This window comes from Perca flavescens, chromosome 21 (assembly GCF_004354835.1).
Source record: "Perca flavescens isolate YP-PL-M2 chromosome 21, PFLA_1.0, whole genome shotgun sequence".
In the NCBI taxonomy this organism is placed as follows: Eukaryota; Metazoa; Chordata; class Actinopteri; order Perciformes; family Percidae; genus Perca; species Perca flavescens.
Window position 1 is genome coordinate 9,974,449 of NC_041351.1, and position 19,510 is coordinate 9,993,958.

At 39.0% G+C, this 19,510-nt stretch overlaps 2 protein-coding genes across 2 annotated transcripts in view; both read right to left on the minus strand.

The window, feature by feature from the left end:
- Positions 1–2,544: 2,544 nt before the first annotated feature.
- On the minus strand, positions 2,545–8,472 carry epas1a (endothelial PAS domain protein 1a). The gene is made up of 9 exons (XM_028568548.1): positions 8,447–8,472; positions 7,014–7,180; positions 5,882–6,129; positions 5,637–5,721; positions 5,355–5,455; positions 5,089–5,252; positions 3,710–3,816; positions 3,466–3,634; positions 2,545–2,608 (listed from the first exon to the last, which is right to left on the minus strand). Exons 1-9 carry the CDS (start codon positions 8,470–8,472, stop codon positions 2,545–2,547), a joined length of 1,131 nt encoding a protein of 376 aa, XP_028424349.1.
- A 456-nt stretch (positions 8,473–8,928) lies between these two features.
- The window catches only part of prkcea (protein kinase C, epsilon a), a 39,000-nt gene continuing 28,418 nt past the window's right edge, over positions 8,929–19,510 (minus strand). The window contains exons 7-15 of the mRNA XM_028567795.1: positions 18,936–19,078; positions 17,724–17,826; positions 16,924–17,123; positions 15,652–15,825; positions 15,397–15,551; positions 14,844–14,982; positions 13,494–13,682; positions 11,737–11,883; positions 8,929–10,756 (exon numbers count right to left, since the gene is read on the minus strand). Of these exons, the coding sequence (XP_028423596.1) occupies positions 10,607–10,756; positions 11,737–11,883; positions 13,494–13,682; positions 14,844–14,982; positions 15,397–15,551; positions 15,652–15,825; positions 16,924–17,123; positions 17,724–17,826; positions 18,936–19,078 (1,400 nt within the window). The 3' untranslated portion in view covers positions 8,929–10,606. The remainder of the gene's footprint in view (positions 10,757–11,736; positions 11,884–13,493; positions 13,683–14,843; positions 14,983–15,396; positions 15,552–15,651; positions 15,826–16,923; positions 17,124–17,723; positions 17,827–18,935; positions 19,079–19,510) is intronic.

Consider the following 19,510-nt stretch of genomic DNA (forward strand, 5'->3'; position numbering starts at 1 on the left):
TTTAGGCGATCACAAGGTTGGATAAACTGATTATTGATAACAAACATCTTTTATTCCCTTGAAGCAAAGAGAGACAGAGCAGGGAGTTAACCATTATCGTAACTGATCAAAAGAGACAAAGGATGGACTCAGAGATATTGAAGGACAGAATAATAAACTTAATTACCAGATTATATGTATTTGGGCAATTTGTATCTAGAAAGATTTAACTTTTGATTACCAGTTTTCATACACACATGTACATATTTTGTGTGTTAAAACTGAGATTCCGTATGATTAATATCATCTTCATCATCTAGTACACATTTATTTTTCCAAACTGAATCATCATAATTACGATAACGTCTCAAATCTGGTCAAGCTATTAAAATACCTCCAGTAAGCAACAAAAAGAATGATGAACTGCCAAGCTATATTTGACTGCAGTTATGCCAAATATTCACATTCCTCTACGATTTAAAACAGCTGGTAGAAGATTTTTTTCTCCTTTTTCTTGCAAAGGTTTCATTTCAGGTTGTTTGTTTTTAAGTAAGTTCCTGATTATATTTTATAAATACTGTACCTTTTTATTTTATTCATTACATGTTTTATTTGCTAAAACTTTCACTTGCTTTTATTTACATAATCACGTAAAAATGTAGTAGTTTTATTTTCTCGGGAAGAGAAGCTGTAACAGCTAAAGGGTCCAAATCCTCACTTAAACAAATAACAAATAAATAAACAATTAACAAGTCAGTTATGGCTAGGTAAAAGTTAAATCCACATTTCAAGTGATGTGATTTTATTTTACTTATCTTTTATCTGTTAAATTGGATATCTGAATAGTTTTGCAGAACACATTTTGCACCAGTGTTTGTTTTGAAGTTAAATGTGCTCTCTGAAATATCTGTTAAGAAAAACTAGGAGTGGTCTGATATTTCTTTAAGAATATACAAGGATGTATTTCGAATAATGTTCAACCTACATAGTGACTGCTTATGAGACATGCAGTACATAACACTGTCCTAAGTAAGGAATATGGCCACCTTGGAGAAGATACAGACTGTAACTGACGACAGTTAAACACTAGATGGAGCACGAGTTTTTCCCTACATGCTGTAGTGTGAGTGCATCTGTGTGAGGGTGAGAACACAAATCCACTAACGTCCACAGCTTTTACACCAAACTGAGCAAAAAAACCTTCAATACAAAATATCATTAAGACACATGTATGGCTTTAAGTATGAGATCCAGAAGTGACAATGATGTCTGTCTTACTGTAAGGTCCATAACAACGGCATTTTTAAACAAAGACAAATTTAAGGGCTGGTTCACCCAAATTCCTAAAAAATATATATTAGTTATTTTGCCATGGAGATAGATTGTGATCTATTTGCCCAGTAGTAGTAGAAGTATAAAGACATAATACAAATACAAATACTCAACTAAAGTACAAGTACCTCAAATTTTCACTTGCATTCCACCACAGCTTTTTTATTTAGGTCCTAACTCCTAACTACACATGGATTGAAACACATTAGAATGACCTAAAGACTTTACTTTTCAACCAACTTTAGCCCCGTAAACTTTAATTTAGATGTCTAAACATATCACCACATCACTGAGAGACACAAAGTCACACAAACATAAAGTATGTAATATTGTGTGCCGTTTCACACCAGTAAAGCCAGTGTGTGTGTATGTGTGTGTATGTGTGTGTGTGTGTGTGTGTGTGTGTTTGTGTGTGTGTGTGTGAGTGTGAGTGTGTGTGTGTGTGTGAATTTAGAAGCCGAGAGGTAAAAAGTTGAAAAAGTTCCCACGAGAACTTTCCTATCGAGTTTCTCTATTCAGGAAGTTGTGGCTTTAACTTGCGTCTGCTCATGTCTCCTCATCAGCACAATGCATATCTCTCTATATATACTGTGTGTGTGTGTGTGTGTGTGTGTGTGTGTGTGTGTGTGTGTGTGTGTGTGTGTGTGTGTGTGTGTGTGTGTGTGTGTGTGTGTGTGCTGTACATCATGTTTGACAGTCAGATGTCACGCATGTGTCAGGTGGCACAAAAGGAAACCCCACAGGAAGTAAGGTTAGGCCCAGAGAGGTCAGGAAAAAGTCAAACTGCCTGCTTTCGTCAACAATTTTTTAACTCTCACTACGCCCCGTCAACTGCCTGTCAACCACAGTCTACACCTAAAGCTTTCAGTTTCATTAATTTGAAGAAAGAAGTCAAGCTACTGCAACAAGTATGCAAAAACTTTGAAGCATTATCTGCCCGATCTATCAAAACTTGATGCAACAACCTGCTTAAAATGTACAACATTTTCTCTGGTGGTCTGGTGGTTGTCAACGGTTTTGACAGTTCAAATATTTAGAGCTATACCCAAATACTATAGGTTACATCAGAAACATCAGTGGTTGACAAAACCACACAGCAAGTTGTTTAAATTAGAAAGTTTAATATTTAATAAAAGTTAGATCAACGAAAAATAACTACTAAGAATTCACAGACTGATTGTTGTTGTTTCTTTGAGGATGAGGGTTTTGCAGACTGTTCTCCAGACTCAAGTTTCATCTCAAATATCTGTGGACAGTCTGGTCCAAAGAGAGCTGCAGGGACGGCTCCTCCACTCCACTGTGAGACACACATGAATACAGCATTAAACCATTTGGTCTGGTTATTGTTTGGTTAGGTTAAGGACAAGGATCATGGTTTGGGTGCAAATGACTACTTTGTAAAGTTTAGGGGACTTTCATCATCATGGACACAAGTGTCGCAAAAGGATAGCGTACAGTAAACATGGCACATTTCTGATGTTGAGCAGGTGTTTGTCTGGCAGCTGACTCTCAAATCTTGTACGTCAGTGCAACTTTAAACACACCAACAAAGAAAGGTTTACCAAACAGTCCACGCTTGAAACAACAAGACTAAGAGACTAGAGCCATGCTAGCGGCTCTGTGAGTCTGTAGTGCATTGTGCAAAATGCTAACATGCAGGTGTTTAGCAGGTATAACGTTTACCATATTCACAATGCTAGTCTAGCGTGTTAGCATGCTAACATTCGCTATTCAGCACTAAACACAAAGTAAAGCCGAGGCTGATGAGAATGTGATTGCAGGTATTTGGTCATAAACCAAAATAATGGACAAATTGAAATGTTGGCCTGATGATGCAGCTTAATGGAAGGTCAGGAGATCACCAAACTGATTTTAATTAATCTTGAGGGAAACATGAATGTTGGAGCCAAATGTCATGGCCATCCATCCAAAAGTTTAATAGAAATTTCACAGAAAACAGAATCTCATGGAGGAGCTGGAGGAAAAAGTCAGTGGATCGACAAAAGTCAGTAGGATTCATCCTCCTGTGAACACGATTGTCCGTACAAAGCTTACTCCGTCAGTTTTTTCTGTCTGGACTAACGTGGTGGACCAACCAACGTTGCCATCCTCCATAAAACCTTCAATGAGATGGACTAAGCTTAACGCACACACCTGAGGACATAGGTAACACAGAGGATGCAGAGCGGCTGGTGGGCGCCAGGCCTGAACTTGGAGGGTCGGACGCTGGGGATGACAGCACTGTGACTCTCCACCCAGACGTAACCTCCACCTCTCACCAGCATCCGGTACTGACCACTGACTGACTGACTCTTTAAACACACTGCAGATAGTGAGAGAGATGTGAAATTAGATATTAACAGGTGGGTAATATGTGTGTGTGTGCATCACTACTTACAGTTGAGATGGTTTTTGGTCAAACAGTTTGTGTCCAGTGTATGACAGAGATCATAGATGGAACGGCCCAGCAGCTCCTCGGTACTGTAACCTAAAAGCAGAGTAATTCTGCAAAAACAGAAACCCACAAAGATGTGACAATATGAAATTCTCTTACAAAAATAAGCATACTAATGTTTATCAGAATCAGAAATACTTTAATAATCCCAGGGGGAAATTGTTTTAGTTATGAATTAGTTACTAGTCAAACTTCTTCCCACAACTTGACTTAGTTTGACTTATTTAGCAGCAGCCACAAACAAGTTTAAGGTTCACTGATATTATGCAGTCGTAACTCTGAAATTAAAAAAAGGGGAAGGTAAAAAGGGAACTGTTAAAGCTCTTTCATTTTTGTCATGCTAAATTAACCCCTTAAAATCCAGTTTTCTTTTAGCACCTTGAATGAAGTTAAAAGCGTTTTATTTCACACTCATTCTGTATCAGCTTGTTTCAGATCTTCTAATGTTTACTGAGAGAAAGATTCAACCTCAATATTTTTAACAGCTGCAGCAATCCATCAAACGGATATATTCTAGGTGTCTTGTGCATAATTATACACTTTTCGCCAAAATTCAGCCTGACATATTGGTATCTTCGGAAACTTTGAGATCACCACTAAAATAAAGTTTGAGTGGACTGGAGTAATGTTTGGCTTAACAGCATGACTTTGTAATGGGTCAGGGATAGTCATATTTGATACACAAGATGCTTCTGTAGTAAATATACATTATTGTGTATAAAATTGGAAGTCATGATATTTATTTCAATTTCATTTCGACATAACTGGTATTGACAATAATTAATCAAAACTATGAAATGAAGCACGTCAAAAAGAGAACATTTTTGAAAAGCATATGCATCAAACGTTATTTTACATTCATTTAGCTGATGCAATTTACAATAAATGGAACTGGAACCTGTGAAGCTATGCTGCACGTGCAGCATAGATTAGTCATAAAAGGGGGTGAGCATTAAGTTGAAGAATTCCCCTTCCTTTTTCTAAATAGTTTCATAACATACATTGCCAAATGACCTAACAACGCTTCCATGCTACAAGATGTGGAAATAAAAGACATTGTAGAGTGCTTTTTAAAGGCTTCTTCTGTCTAAAAGATTTACACCACTTTGGTGAAGTAAAACACGAGCAAGGTAACACTACTTCTACTTGGGTTTTTGCAATCAGCTGTTGCTTTACTCCTATAATATAAAATGTTATCCTATTCACAAAAACAAGTAAAAATAAGGATACACGATGGTTGGTAACTGCACAAAGGCTGCCTATTTAAATAAGTATTAAGTTGTATATGCCTGTGTGCTGTCAAATGTGTGTGTGTAAATCACCTCTGGTCACAGTAAGTGAACCTCATGTCCATACTGTGCTGGCTGGTAAAGGTGTGTGTGCTGAGAAGTGTGTGTGAGAGGGGCAGAGGCTGGCAGGTCAGCAGCAGGCAGGAAAGTGAAGATGGGGCGACACACACCTTTGCTCGGCCCTGACAGTGGAGAACCTAAAACCAGAGAGAGAGAGAGTGGGATTCAAACTAAGCCAAATAAATATTATCAGAAACCGTTAGCTGCTTGACAATGTTGTGTATTTGCTTCACACCAACCTTCCACGTAGCTGACTTGAGGTTAGAGTTTCTTCCTCTGTGTGTCAGAGCACCTTTTATCCTCATGACAAAGTCCCTCTTTGCACCGCACCAAACTTCTTCTAAGAAACAAGCGATTTAATGAGCTACAGGGATAAATCTTTTCAAATCTGTAAGATCGCTTAAAAAACAACACACAACCACAGGATATACAACCAAAACTGAACATAGATACACACACACACACACACACACACACACACACACACACACACACACACACACACACACACACACACACACCTGCTGTTAGACGTAGGTTATTTCTGATTTCCTCGTGGTCACAAGGGTGAGTAAACTCAAAAATATTGTGTCCCATCAGCTCAGTCTGTCAGAGAAAATGAGGTTCATATTCATCTTCAAATCCAGCATCCTAAATGTATACCATTACATCATTTGTGTAGAAATGTGTGTGTGCGTGTGTGTGTGTGTGTGTGTGTGTGTGTGTGTGTGTGTGTGTGTGTGTGTGTGTGTGTGTGTTTGTATACCTGTGTCAAACCCATGTACTTGCTGACGTTGTCAGACAGGTAGATCATGTCTCCCTCAGTGGACAGGACTATCAAAAATCCCTCAATGATCCTCAGGAACATGTTTGTCTCCTCCGAGGCCTCCACATCATCATTTTTTTTCTCCTCATCGTCACGTCCTCTGTCACACCCTTGCCATTCCTCTCCACTTTCCATTACTGGTTCACATTTTACTGCGTGACTGGCCTCTGCTTTTGTCCCAGTAATCCCTAAAACAGTGCAAAAAAGGAAGTTGTTTTATTGGTTGTACTGTCTGTTTTTTAACAGTTAATAGTTCCTTTCATAAGAAACTACTCAGTGTATTGTGGATGTTGTAGACTACAGACTGTTTGTGTGTGTGTGTGTGTGTGTGTGTGTGTGTGTGTGTGTGTGTGTGTGTGTGTTTAGGTATGTTAACACCTTTCCCAAACCCACCACTTTTGCGATTAAAGTTTACCACAACAAACTGATATTTTTTTTCTTTTCTGAAGCAGAAGATACTGTACTGAAAAAAAGTACATTTCAATTATAGTAGAGTACTTTGATGCATATATTTTATTTTCAAAGTTCTTTGCACAGATACATTCAAAGGTTCAATTTAAAATACAAAATATTTTGGACACTTTACCATGAATTCCTTTAAAGCTGTATTTATTATACAGCTCTTGAAGAATGATGGGAACCTGCCATATTTTAACATCTGTACATTCCCAAACTTTCAGCATACCTAATGGATCTTTATAAGGTATTGCTTGGTATTGATTGAGCATGCAGACATCACATCACATCATTGTGACTCAACCAAATATTCAAAGTCCCTCTTGAGTGAAAAATATGTTATTTTGTTTAACTTACTTCATTTCTGTTTGCGTTAGTAAGTATAGTAAGGTTTTTGGTTGCTATTTTATTTGTTGTCATTATATGCATATTAACATTCTGAATGGATACGATAAATGTGGTCAATGACAGATAGAATCGTTTTGACACACGCCCTTAACCATGACGCTGAAAGTATTTTTTGAGTTTTTGACCAATGATGGTGTTAGATGGTTGCCTATGTACAAAGCAAGCTCTCCCCAACCCCCCACCCAACATGTGTGATGACCGTTTGTACCTTTGAGCAGCGTGTGCATGCGTATGTAGCTGAGGGTGAGGCGAATGACTGAGGGCTTGTCCAGGTGATTTTGGACAGACTGTTGGAGCGGCAGGAGGCGAGACAAATCTGCAAACACCTCAGACTCCACCCGTCGTCTCCTTCTGGCTGCATCGCGGCTGATCACCCTGCAGAGGTCAGGAGAAAAATCCTCATGACTCAAATCATCTCAATAACATTGAAATTGATTTCTTTATGGAATGAAAAGGACATTAAATACAATAAAGATTTTCTGTGAAGAACATAAAAAATAACTTGGCATGGTACACCCCCCCCCACACACACACACATAACTATTACATATGTTCCGGTCTACTGGACCCGAGTGTATTTAATTGCAGGTGCTATGAAACTAAGTTGTCTTTCTGCACCTGCTATTTCCCACACAAAGTTACAAAATTATTACATTTCAAGCACTGATTCTGATTAAGTTTTAAGAAATAAGCACCAATAATGATTAAAAATCTTGTTTCTATTTATTTATTTTTTAGCTTTTTTATAATTGAATTTCCTTGTTTTCTCACAAAAAACGAAAATGATCATATGATAATAAATGTGATCTCACAAGGGTAAATGTCAAATATGAACCATAAATGATGTATATATCATTGGTAATTGAGCTGAAGTAAACATCTGTTCAGTGTTTTTACATAAATTGTTATGGCTGTATTGATTTAAAAGCCTAATAATGTGGTGGGTCCACCAGACCCGGGAACATTGGCTGTGTAACAAAAATATGAACAACATATAAGGGTTAAATGATTTCCATCTAGACATTAAACTGAGTCAAAGAGAGAATTGCAAATGTGCAAAATAGCAAGATGCATTTATTCAAAGACTCTTTTACTAAATTTCACAAAGAAATACTCTTTACTGTACATTTTGCTCACTATACAACTGTAACTTTGCAGATTCAGATTCTACCTTCAACATAAACTAAAACTGATAAAACATCACTGTATCTCCAAAAGGTCAACTTTACAGGAACTCTGAAAAACATGCATGTTTGAGCTCCTTGATGAAGCTTTGAACTTTTTGATATTATCGCTTCTATGAGCATGCTTACTTTTACTTTTGATAGAATACTTTTTTACTTTTACTTGCAGGAGTTTTACTTGCATTATTTTATTGTGGTGTTGTTACTTTGACTTTTCTTTAAAGGATTTGAGTAGTGATTCCACCACTGATGAACAGATGGGGAAGGGCGGTAGTGCATTCTGGTCAAGATTGAACTCTAGATGCCCAGCGTGGCCACAACACCATCTTTGGGCTCACCACATCACCAACTGCCATAGAAACCATTCAGTTAAAGCCAAAAATTATTTTTTGCAAAACATATCAGATACACCGTGAAGATGGTTATCAAAATATTCCAAAGCAACATGCAGCTTTACCTTCTCTTCTCCTTGTCGGCTGTCATCGTGTCCAACAGGCGTCTCTATCCGGTGCCATGGTGAACGTTGATTCAGGACACAAAAAGAGATGGAGGCAGCAGGAGTTCACAGCACAGCAGGGAATCTCCCTGCTACAATTTGCACCATCACAGGTAGTCTAATTAATCAGAGAGGCAATTAGTGGTGCCAAATGTCACAAGGCAAGTGGTCCTCCGCAGCACAGATGACTTCAACAGCAAGTGTCTCCTCTCCCCTCTGCATGTGCATCACCTACAGGGCCTCCAAAACTGAGCATGATGATAGGTCAGCTGGCCAGGAAAAGCATCACCCTCCCCTCCCCTTCCTCCCTCTCTCCACTCCCCCCTCCTCTTCTCTCACACAAACTTTGAAGCATCCCACAGAACAGATCTGCCTCTGAACAGCAGCAGGCGAGAATCGATAAAGAAACGAGGAAGGAAAGACAACACAGATGAGTCTGAAAGTGATGTAGACAGCTCAGTGTTTTATTGGAATCAGACCAGACAGGACTAGCCCGGCTGTTGCACTACATTTTGGCACAGAGTAAGATAGTGTGACCAGGAACAGCCCTACCCCTGGGTGCACAAAGCTTCACTACACACCGATTTTACTGCACACAGAGCAACCAGCTCGCCTTCAGATCACTGTACAGTACACAACAGTCCTTCACTGTGAGTGCATGTGTGTGTATGTGTGTGTTTGAAAGAAAGAGAAGAAGAGGAAGGAGGCAAAGGAGAGTGTGTGTATGTGGTGTTTTGTTTGTGTGTGTGTGTTGGAAATGAGAGGTAATTCAGCTGCTGGTTTTCCACATTTCTTTTCGCCCGGCTGTAACAGACCTATGATAGTATAGTTATATTTTATACACAAAGATTTCCTCCAGATACACTTTACAATAATAATAATAATAATAATAATAACTATAATAAAAAAGAAAGAGCAATAAGAAAAGCCATTCTTGAAAAAAAAGCAAAAGTCAGAAAAGCAAGTGGTTTTGGCTGAGTGAGACGGCTGCTGGAGGCAGGAAAGGGGAATTGGTGCTTTGGAGAAGAGGGGAAGGAAAGGGGGGGGCTGAAAACACTGATGGTAACTATAGAAACAAAAATGCTGAGGATAAAAATTCAAACACTGAAAGGGAGAAAGAAAAACCAAGCATTCACTTACGAATATATACATTCACGACAAAAAAACCCGCCCACGGGCCTGCACATTCACACCGACAGGACAGACACAGACTCTGAAACTAGCAGATGGATGAAATAGCTGGAAATTGGGCTTTATGCTGCTACACAGGCCGCCTGTAACACTCTGCTCCACATAATTAGTTCTATAGCCTGTAACCTGTAAGCTCGACATTCTCGTTATACACATGAGACAGGAGGATGATGAGCGCAAGATTTCAATCATGCACAAAAACACATTTTGAGGAGAAAAAAAAGACAAAAATAACACATGAAAAAAACAAATAAAATATATAGATAGTCAGCGTATTGCACAAAGGGTATTTAGCCCTAACTGGTCCACAATAAGGACAGTAATAACACAGGTAGGGTGCTTGTCCATGCGCCACAACTCTCCTTTACTAGCAGACAATACCAACACGATACAGCCACTCAACACAGGCTATATACAGGCCTCTGCACCCAGCACTCACTGTACAGTCCTGGTGCTGGGGAGAGAAGCAGCGTAAGTGTGTGTGCGTGTGTGTTTTGGTTGTCTGGGCATGTGCAGTGAGCATGTTTGTGTTTGTGAGTAAAACTTCGGATTGTCGTGTTTGTTTGTGTGTAAATCTACATTAAAAGTGTGCAGCGTGGGAATGTTTGTGAGAGAGCATGTGCAGGTGTGTAAATCTATATTCATAGTCATATTTATAGTCATAATAAACCCCAGGCAACAAGAACAACACAATGCAAGTAAAGAATATTCCAAAAAGTAACAACAACCAATAGCTTCAAAGTAAAGGATTGACTGTGTGCGTGTGTGTCGATGTGTGTGTGTTTGTGTGTGTGTGTGTGTGTTTGTGTGTGTGTGTGTGTTTTGTAATGGGATTCATGGTTCTACACATATGAGTGTCAGCAATGTGTGCATCCGTGCGTGCAAAGTTTAGTGTTTAGTGTTTGATCAGCGTGTGTGTTTGTGTGTGTGTTAGGTCTGCGCCTCCTCGGGGGCGCAGTAGGAGAAGTCTTTGAACTCCTCCTGGTTGATCTGTCGAATGATGGCCTCGTCCGTGGGGGTCAACACAGGGTCCTCCTTGGTGAAGTCCTGGTCAAAGTTATTCACATCTCGCTTGGTCTTCTGCAGAGACACACACACACACAGAGAAAGGGACTTCAGAGGAAGAAACTTCACAACAAGCTCGTGCTTTAAAGGTGACATTAGAGCGACACCTTCTGACTGCTGAGACTTACTGCCTTTTCTGTGAAGATAACACACACACATGTGCATATTGTTACCTACATGTAAGGCAACTAATTCTACAACAGTGGTTCCCAACATGGGGATGGGCACCGCATTCAGGGGTTTGTGAGATAAATATCAGGGGTCATAAGATGACTAACAGTATGGAAGAATGCATTTTGACTACATTGAAGTATTTAATTATTCATCTTTATTTACTTTAAATACTTTTTTTTGGAGACTTTCTTCTTATCTTTGCTTTTGCATTTTATTGTGAAATATTGTAATGTTGTACTTTGCTACTTCCTCAGGCATTAAGTTCTGTATTGTTGTTTAAAATATTTCAATAGCCGTGGCAAAACCTACAGTAATACCTGCTACGATAACAAAACAATTTGAGGAATGTAAATATGTTTTTTTCACAATATATTTTCAATATTTAACAAAATATTTAACACATTTCCTGAATGCATCAGGGTTTAATTTTGTCTTTACACAAAGCAACCATACATTCATTTTACTAAATTCAAATACAGCCTAAAAAGAGCAAATGTATGATTTAAAGTCAGGCTATATAACTAACTGCTACATGAGTAGTGACTAATTAGCATTTTTTCCCCCTCTTTCTTCCATCACTATAAAGGTTTTGTGAGCTGTTTTTGCCACAAGAGGACCTCGTTTTACCAAGTGTTCTTGCAACAGGACACAACAACTTTTGTTTTACTAAAAGTTTGTAAAAAACTAAATAAATAGCCTTAAATGAGGATACATGCATCTACAAGTAAATGAAAACTAATAGATCGTCACAGTTCACAGATTTAGAGGTAATAAAACATTAGTGTGTGCTTGTGTATGTGTGCGCTGTGTATGTTTCTTACAATCCGCGGTTTAAAGGGTGGTTTGACTTTTCGCTGCTCCAGCAGGACCCAGTCGATCTCTCTGAAGAAGGCATGGGTCTTGATGGCCTCCTCACAGCCCTGGCTCACCACGCAGCCCAGACGCTTGGCCGGGTTCTTGGTCATGAACTACACACAATAAATCCATAAAGTGACGAGGACAGAAGCAGAACGAGGGGTTCAGCAAAAAGCATTTCAGTGCTAATAATAGACCGGAGGCATTAATGGCTCTATGGTACAAACAAAGAGGCGTAGTGGCAGAGTAATGGAACAGGTCAGCAGAGTGCTGGTGTTATTAACTGTGACTGAAAGCTGTCTCTTTTGTTACGTTGTCTGGTCGGTATTGTAGGAGCACTTTGTGATCGTTGTGGTTTTATGATTGCATTGTTATTACTTTAAACTCTCTGACTGACTTTTTTTTTTAATTCTTCTCTGTATCAGAGCAAATAGAATCGTACCACCTCTGCGTTAAGTGCACTTTGAATGAGTTTGTGTGCAGCTGAGGATAGAATAATGAATGATAGTGCAACAACAAGATAACAGGACAACGATGAACGCCTGAAAATCTTGAGTGAAATATTTTTGCATGAAATGAAATCTTTTCAAAGTAAAGTTTAAGAGGTCATAGCCATCCATTTCAATAATATTCAACATTACAAAAGCAATGGAAAAATTTGAGAATTTAAATTTTCCATTTCAATGACAGTTCAGGCAAATACTGCAGCGGCTCTATTCCAATGGGACACCAAGTATTGCACAAACATTGACTAAACTGTCAAGATGAATTTGGTTTCAAGCCTTCACATTGTTATTCCTTTGATAACCAGTGATTGGATGGTGAAAGGACATCTAAACATCTGGCTACATCTGGCTGAAAGGTGAGCTTATAGGTTACATATAAGCGTTGTTCCAATAGCATTTAAATGACTGTATTTCGATGTTAAAATCTAGCCCTTTAAATCTTGTTGAAACAAAAGTTATATGCAACCTAGCTCCAGTTTGTGCCTCTTGTGTGTTAACATTAGATTCAAGTCAAAGGTGCAAGCATCCTATTTTCCGAAAAATAAATACTCAATACGTGTTGAAGGTATTTCAAGAATCCTCAAAAACTCTTTTGATCATCTGCATAAAATTGATGCATCATATAAAAGATCTTAAGAAGAGTCTTTAATGATTCTAGAAATACCTTCAGAAGAGAAGAGAGGTAAATGTTGAACAACCTCCTAAGTTTTTTCAAATTGCCGGGAATTTATTTTTCAGAAAATGAGATGTTTAGCTCTTTGACTCGAGTGTATACTCACGTATTACCATTACACTCGAGTCACAAACTAAGGCTTTAAGTAACCAAGATGACCACAAATATTCAACCAAATTCAGTCCATTTTTTACTTCTTCTGACCTCCAAACCACACACATATATGATAAAAGGTTTTGTCTAAAGACCTTCTCATATAAAGATTATGTTCATTTAAAAAAATGAAAAGTCTTAAAAGTACATGGGTAAAATAAAGAAGTCAAACAGGCCACTTTCATACAGTGCATGATTTGATTGCGACAAAATCTACCAAATTAAATGATTAAAAATCAAACAATTCTTCATTTTGACATGGATGCCTTTGAATGCCTACTGAAGAAGAGAATATGCACTCTTGAAGAAAATTTCATCGCTCTTTAATCTCTTATTAATAATCAAATAGAAAAAATATTAAAGTGGTGTCTCGTGGAGAGATGACACATACCGCTCTAAGGATAGAAACAGCTTCTTTGCTGAGCCACACGGGGTAGAGGACATCGTCATGGAGAATCGACTCAAACAAGTCGTCTTCGTTATCAGCTTCGAACGGAGGCTGTCCGGCCATCATCTCATACATCAGCACCCCCAAGGCCCACCAGTCCACGGAGGCTCCGTACTCCAGCTCCTGCAAGATCTAAATCCAACAACATGACACGGTTCAACATGGAGGACAGGAAATACAAAATACTGCAACACAGTAGAGGATTTGATTATAAAACTCTACAGACTCCCAGTCCACATTTCACTGATAACCAACAAGCAATATGTCACCCTTTTCCCCCACATCTTAATAGTAAACAACTGTTAACTACAGTGTTTGTGCACATGAAATCAAAAACTCTAAGCTGGCATTTTAACTTTTTATCACCGTTTGGTAGCTTAAAACAAAAGGCTATTCACAGATTCCTTTAAGGGCAAAATAAAACATGTAATGGCAGAAGAACTGAAATTATTAAGGAACAACATCAGGATGCATTAAACATTTTGATTACTGAAACCGAAGAAAGGTTTGCAGTAAAATGTGCACAATCATCACGTGTATAAAAACTTAAATCTATAACAAAAATAATTAATCTATTAATTGATGATTTTTAAATCAAAAATGCCCTACATTATCTGGTTCCAGTTCCTCAAATAGGAAAAGTTACTGGTTTTAAGGTAACTAAGTGTTCTATTAGATAAAACTGAATATGTTTTGGTATATAATCTATTATTTTAATATCTTAATTTTTTACTATTTTCTGACATTTTATGGACCAAATGATTAACCCATTAGTCGATAATGTAAATAATTGTAACAGGGGCGATTCTAGGATCAGACCTTTAGGGGGGCTCAGCCCCTGATGAGAACATGAGACAGATTCAGTGCCTTGTAAAAGTGTTATGTGATGAAATGGTGAAAACGTTTCATTTATGCGATTCACAGCTTTGTTGTAATGACGCTCGCTCTCTTCAGTCACTCTCTATCTCGCTCGACCACATTACGGTGTTCGCAGGTGCTTGTTGAGCCTCCGTCCAAAACTCTGCCATTTCCACCCGCTTACAGTTTGTAACATAGAAATGACATGTATTATGGATCATTTCATTCAGTTATGAAACGAGGATCAGGCCATTGGTCAGTCGACGATTTGCAAGACTGGACAAATCTGATTCAACTTTGTAAATTCTTAGTCAGGGACACCCCTAACTTTAAGTATAGCACTTGAGTAAACATACTTAGCTCCATATCTAATCAACAGTAAAACTAAGGGAAATATAGTACAGTGCAGAACGTCCTGTGGACGGCTCAGCTCACCTCAGGAGCGATGTAGTCAGGCGTGCCACAGAAGGTGGTGGTGGTCACTCCGTTCTTGATGCCCTCTTTGCACATGCCGAAGTCTGCCAGCTTACAGTGTCCCTCTGCATCCAACAGGATGTTATCCAACTTCAGATCCCTGAGAGAAAAACACACACACAGACACACAGACAGACAGAATTAACACCATCGGGTTTCCATAACAGTTGGACTCCCTGCAAGAAGGGAGCTTGTGATGTAAAAAAAAAAGTGAGAATCACCACGTAATGCAATTAGTGTGGAATATATATTCACACAATATGTGTGAAACATGTTGTCATGATGATGCACTTTCTGGTATGTTCCTGGTAAGATAACCATTTGTGAAATCCCCTAATAGTCCTTGAGTTCTTCAAATAATTAGTCAAATTCTCTGGACTTGTCAATCAGAATTCACCTCTAAACCAAGATAGAATAATTTGAAGAACATATTAGATATTTCTAGATTTTGAGTTTCCTTGAATCATTTCAGGGTTTCTCTGGCTGAAAACCATACAAATACGAGGGTGTTTACCTGTAGATGACTCCGTTGCGGTGCAGGAACATGAGGGCTGAGGTGACCTCAGCGGCGTAGAAACGAGAGCGAGCCTCGTCAAACTTTCTGGATCGCTGAATCTGGAACATCAGGTCTCCTCCATTCACATATTCCATTACAAAAAACAAACGGTCCTGCAGAGAGAAACAGAGAGAGAGACATATGAGATAAAGAAAGAGATCATCTATAGAACATTAGAACAAAAGAACCTCTATTGCTGTCTGGTGCTCCGACCCGTGTCTGGAAGCAGCAGTAGAGCTGGGTGAGGTAGGGGTGTCGGCGAGCAAGCGCCAGGATGCGCTTCTCTGTCATGGTGCAGTCCACGTCGTCGTCCTGCAGGATCACGTCCTTCTTTAAAACTTTGACAGCGTAAACCTCCTCTGTCCCCTTCAGCTCCGCCAACATCACCTTGATTACAGATAAAAGACAGGGAGGAAATTACTGTCATGTATGAATTCAGCATTACAAAATCATTGTAAAATCTGCAGAGTGAAAAATGTGTTAAACAGCTATTGAACTAAAAGTGGTGTGGTTTTAGACTGTTGGTCAGACAAAACAAGACATCTGAATATGTCGATTTGGACAGCGATGGTGTTGAAGGTGTTCAAAGCACAATGGTTGATTTTGTATAAGATTAGATTCAACTTTATTGTCATTGTGCAGAGTACAAGACAACAAAATGTAGTTTGTGTCCAACCAGAAGTGCAAAAAAGCAGAAAAGTGCAATGTGATATTCAAGTATAGACAGGTGGTGCATAATCAGGACGACATATATTGCAGTGTTATAAGAGCAGAATAAATATGGCTATGTAACGTGAACAATGTATGAACAACATGTAAGACGTGGCATTGTGACCGTTGAGCTTTTAACTCATGGACAATTATCACATAAATCAGGCTGATTAAGTTTAGCATAGGACTGGACTTAATGTGCAAAGTTTGGTGAGTATTCGTGCATGGGAACATGGATTTATTAGGAAGAAGAAGAAGAAGAAGAAGAAGAAGAAGAAGAAGAAGAAGAAGAAGAAGAAGAAGAAGAAGACAAGCTGCTCGGCCCCTAATGAGAGCAGTGAGAGTAAACCGAAACACCATTTGCAAGCATAAAATCTAAACAATGAGCTGAAAGATGCAAAAAGATTGCAGAGTCAATTGATAACTTTCTGTCTCTTAGTCATTTGAGCAGCTGTGAATATAAGAACACTGATGATTAGTGCAGCTTTAATGCTATCCATAACTGCATGTCAGACAGATTTCTTAGTTAAGAACAGGAAAAAGTTTGGTTTACTGTTTGGTATGGTACGTAGTCAAATGAAATGTCTAAAAAAAACAGCTGCCTCCATACAATGTTATTGACATGTGTATTGTTCTATTCTGGTCCCTTATATCCCTGACATCTCTTAATAATGGCAACCATGAAGAACAAAACAAAAACTCTTTCAATTATGAACATAATGCGCAGCAAACAAACAAGCATCCCCCTCAAACGCCTCCTCTGTGTCGTCGCACCTTGCCGAAGCTGCCTTTGCCGAGAACCTTGATAAAGTTGAAGTCCTTGAGGCTCCTCCTCAGGATCTGTCCGTTCTCCTTGCCTGCCGAGGAGGATGAGGATGAAGAGGAGGTGGTGGAGGAGGAGGAAGAGGAGGAGTGTTGGGGTCCCTGCTGGTCGAGTGACAGCACGTCCTGCAGGCGATCTAACTGTGCCAAGTCTGTGGGTGTCAGCGGAAAAGCAGATTAGACATCAGTGAAAACAGGCCGACTGCCTTTTTTCCGGTCTTTTTTTTTTTTTTTTTTTTTTTTTTTTAGAAATGTTGCTCATTATTTCTTAATGATTACTTTTCAATACACTTTCAAAATTGATGATCACATCCTTTTTTGAAACATGAGATGACTCAGTTACAGTATCTCTGACAAGGGTGATTAAATAGCAGCAGTGGCCGGTGTTATTGTTCTTTAACATTTGGCTCCATAAAAACAAAAATGGGAATCTTTCCAGAAAAAAAAGTTAACTTTTATTTCTGAGCTTGTAAAATGTGAGAGGACGATGACTAACTGTGACAACCAAATGGTGGTGGGCGGTTAGATCATGCGAGTTTAGGGCTTATATATGCAAGGATAATAACACATTCAACTACTTATTTCTTAAAAGGAGAAACAATATTATTACTGAAAGGGAAATACTACCTCTTACTAGTAAAATTAATACATTTAAACTGCACGCTGCTTAGCACACATATCAAAGTGCTTTGAAATGTCTGCCTGTTGTAAAATCTGTGTTTTTTGAGTGCTGTGTTCAATGTTACCCTTACCCTGCTGTGAGGGGGAGGTGGGGACAGATGGCTGGCTGTAGCTGTTCTCCTCAGTCTGGGAGAGCTCAGGAGGAGACTGAGGAGGGTCCAGCCCTGGAGTCAACTGGAGAGAGAGTGAGAGAGACGACACGATCGTTCCTTTGGGCTGAACTCTTAAAATCGTTTACTTGAATCATGAGTCAGGGAGTGGAAGATCAGTTTCTCAGTTGAAGCGTTGAAAGCCACAGAAATACACAGAATAAAAAAAACCTTGAGCAGGCTAAAAATAGTTTCAAATAATACAGTGTAAAATATGATTTGTATCTGTCACAATTTAAGCTCGGGTAGGTTTTTTTTTGGCGTAATTAGGCAGAAATTCCATTATAACCTTTCAGCATTTCGTAAATCCTTTCGTCGTCAAGTGGTCTGAGAGAAAACTAGACTTCTGCACCCCCTCTTGGCTCTGTTTTCAGGCTTTAAAAAAAGTCTAGCGGGGCTTTGGCCAATCACAGGTCATTTAAGCGAGAGAGCAGTCCTATTGGCTGTTCTACAAATGCAGATGCGCCTGCACGTCCCTTCAGGCGGTGAAAGACTCAGTGGCGGATAATCTTGCAGAAAAAGTTGCTATTGCAATATTGGCAAAGGTTTTAGAGATGGAGAGAAAATGTTGCTAATAGTTGGCTACAGTTAGCTTTCTGCTAACTGCTGCAACTAGTAATGTAACTACTAGGTATGTAACTATGACCTCAAAGCACAGTATGTCAACTTAAAAGGGCGTTACAGTACGGTAATTCTTGTAGAATTGCCACTATATAATGGGATCAGTATCACATAAATTAAAATGAATGACTGGTACTTGTAGAAGTTACTGTATGAAGCATGTGCATATGCCTGTGGAGAGGGAGGGGCTGAGGACAGAGAGGGGAGAGCTGCAGGAGGAGGGCTGTATTTTCAAAGTCTGTTTTCTTTTTGCCTTTTCCAAAAAACTGCCTAACCCAACTTTAATTGAATTCTAAATGCTGAAGAAATTGCAAACAAATCATCCATATCATACCAAGCAATGAAAAGAACCCAATCCCCCTCTGAATAGTCAAATTGATGATTTGAACTGCAGAATCAAATTCGACAGGCGCAGTTCTGTGTTTCCTTGTATGTATTGTATGTTTCCAATGTCCAAATAAAACCTTAATAGTGGAAATGTCTCTATTTGTGAGAATGACTGATCCCTCGTACCTTCCTCCGGCGCTGTGCGGTGTTGCAGATCTTGTCCGGCGTGACTCCCAAATCAGACAGGACCTTTGCGATTCCTCGGGCGTCCACACCGCAGTTAGGAGCTACATTGGTCTCACACCGTCTGTGCACATTCATCTTACACACTGCATAACAACAAAAACAAATGAAAATGGTTCAGGTTAAACCCAGGAAGGCTTTTTTTATATTATAAAGTAATTATACTGAATTTTTATGAAATGCTTTTTTTTTCGTTTATCGATTAATCTAATATAACCCTGCGAGACCTCTTACATCACAGCTCAGTGGGCGGCCAGTGGTGCCTAAAGCAAAATCTAAAAGAGGAGAAGTGGCTCTTCGTCATTACGCAGCACAGCGCTGGAACCAACAGCCTCATGGTCTTAGGAATGCCCCAACCATTGCAGTTCTTAAATCCAGCCTAAAAAACATGTTGTGCTTTTAGCTAATTGTTTCTAAAGCCCAATACCTTATTGTCATCGTATTATTTTTATTGTTTTTAAATCCTTTACTCTTTTTTTAATTTTGATATACTGTAGCTCTATACATTATCCCTTTTG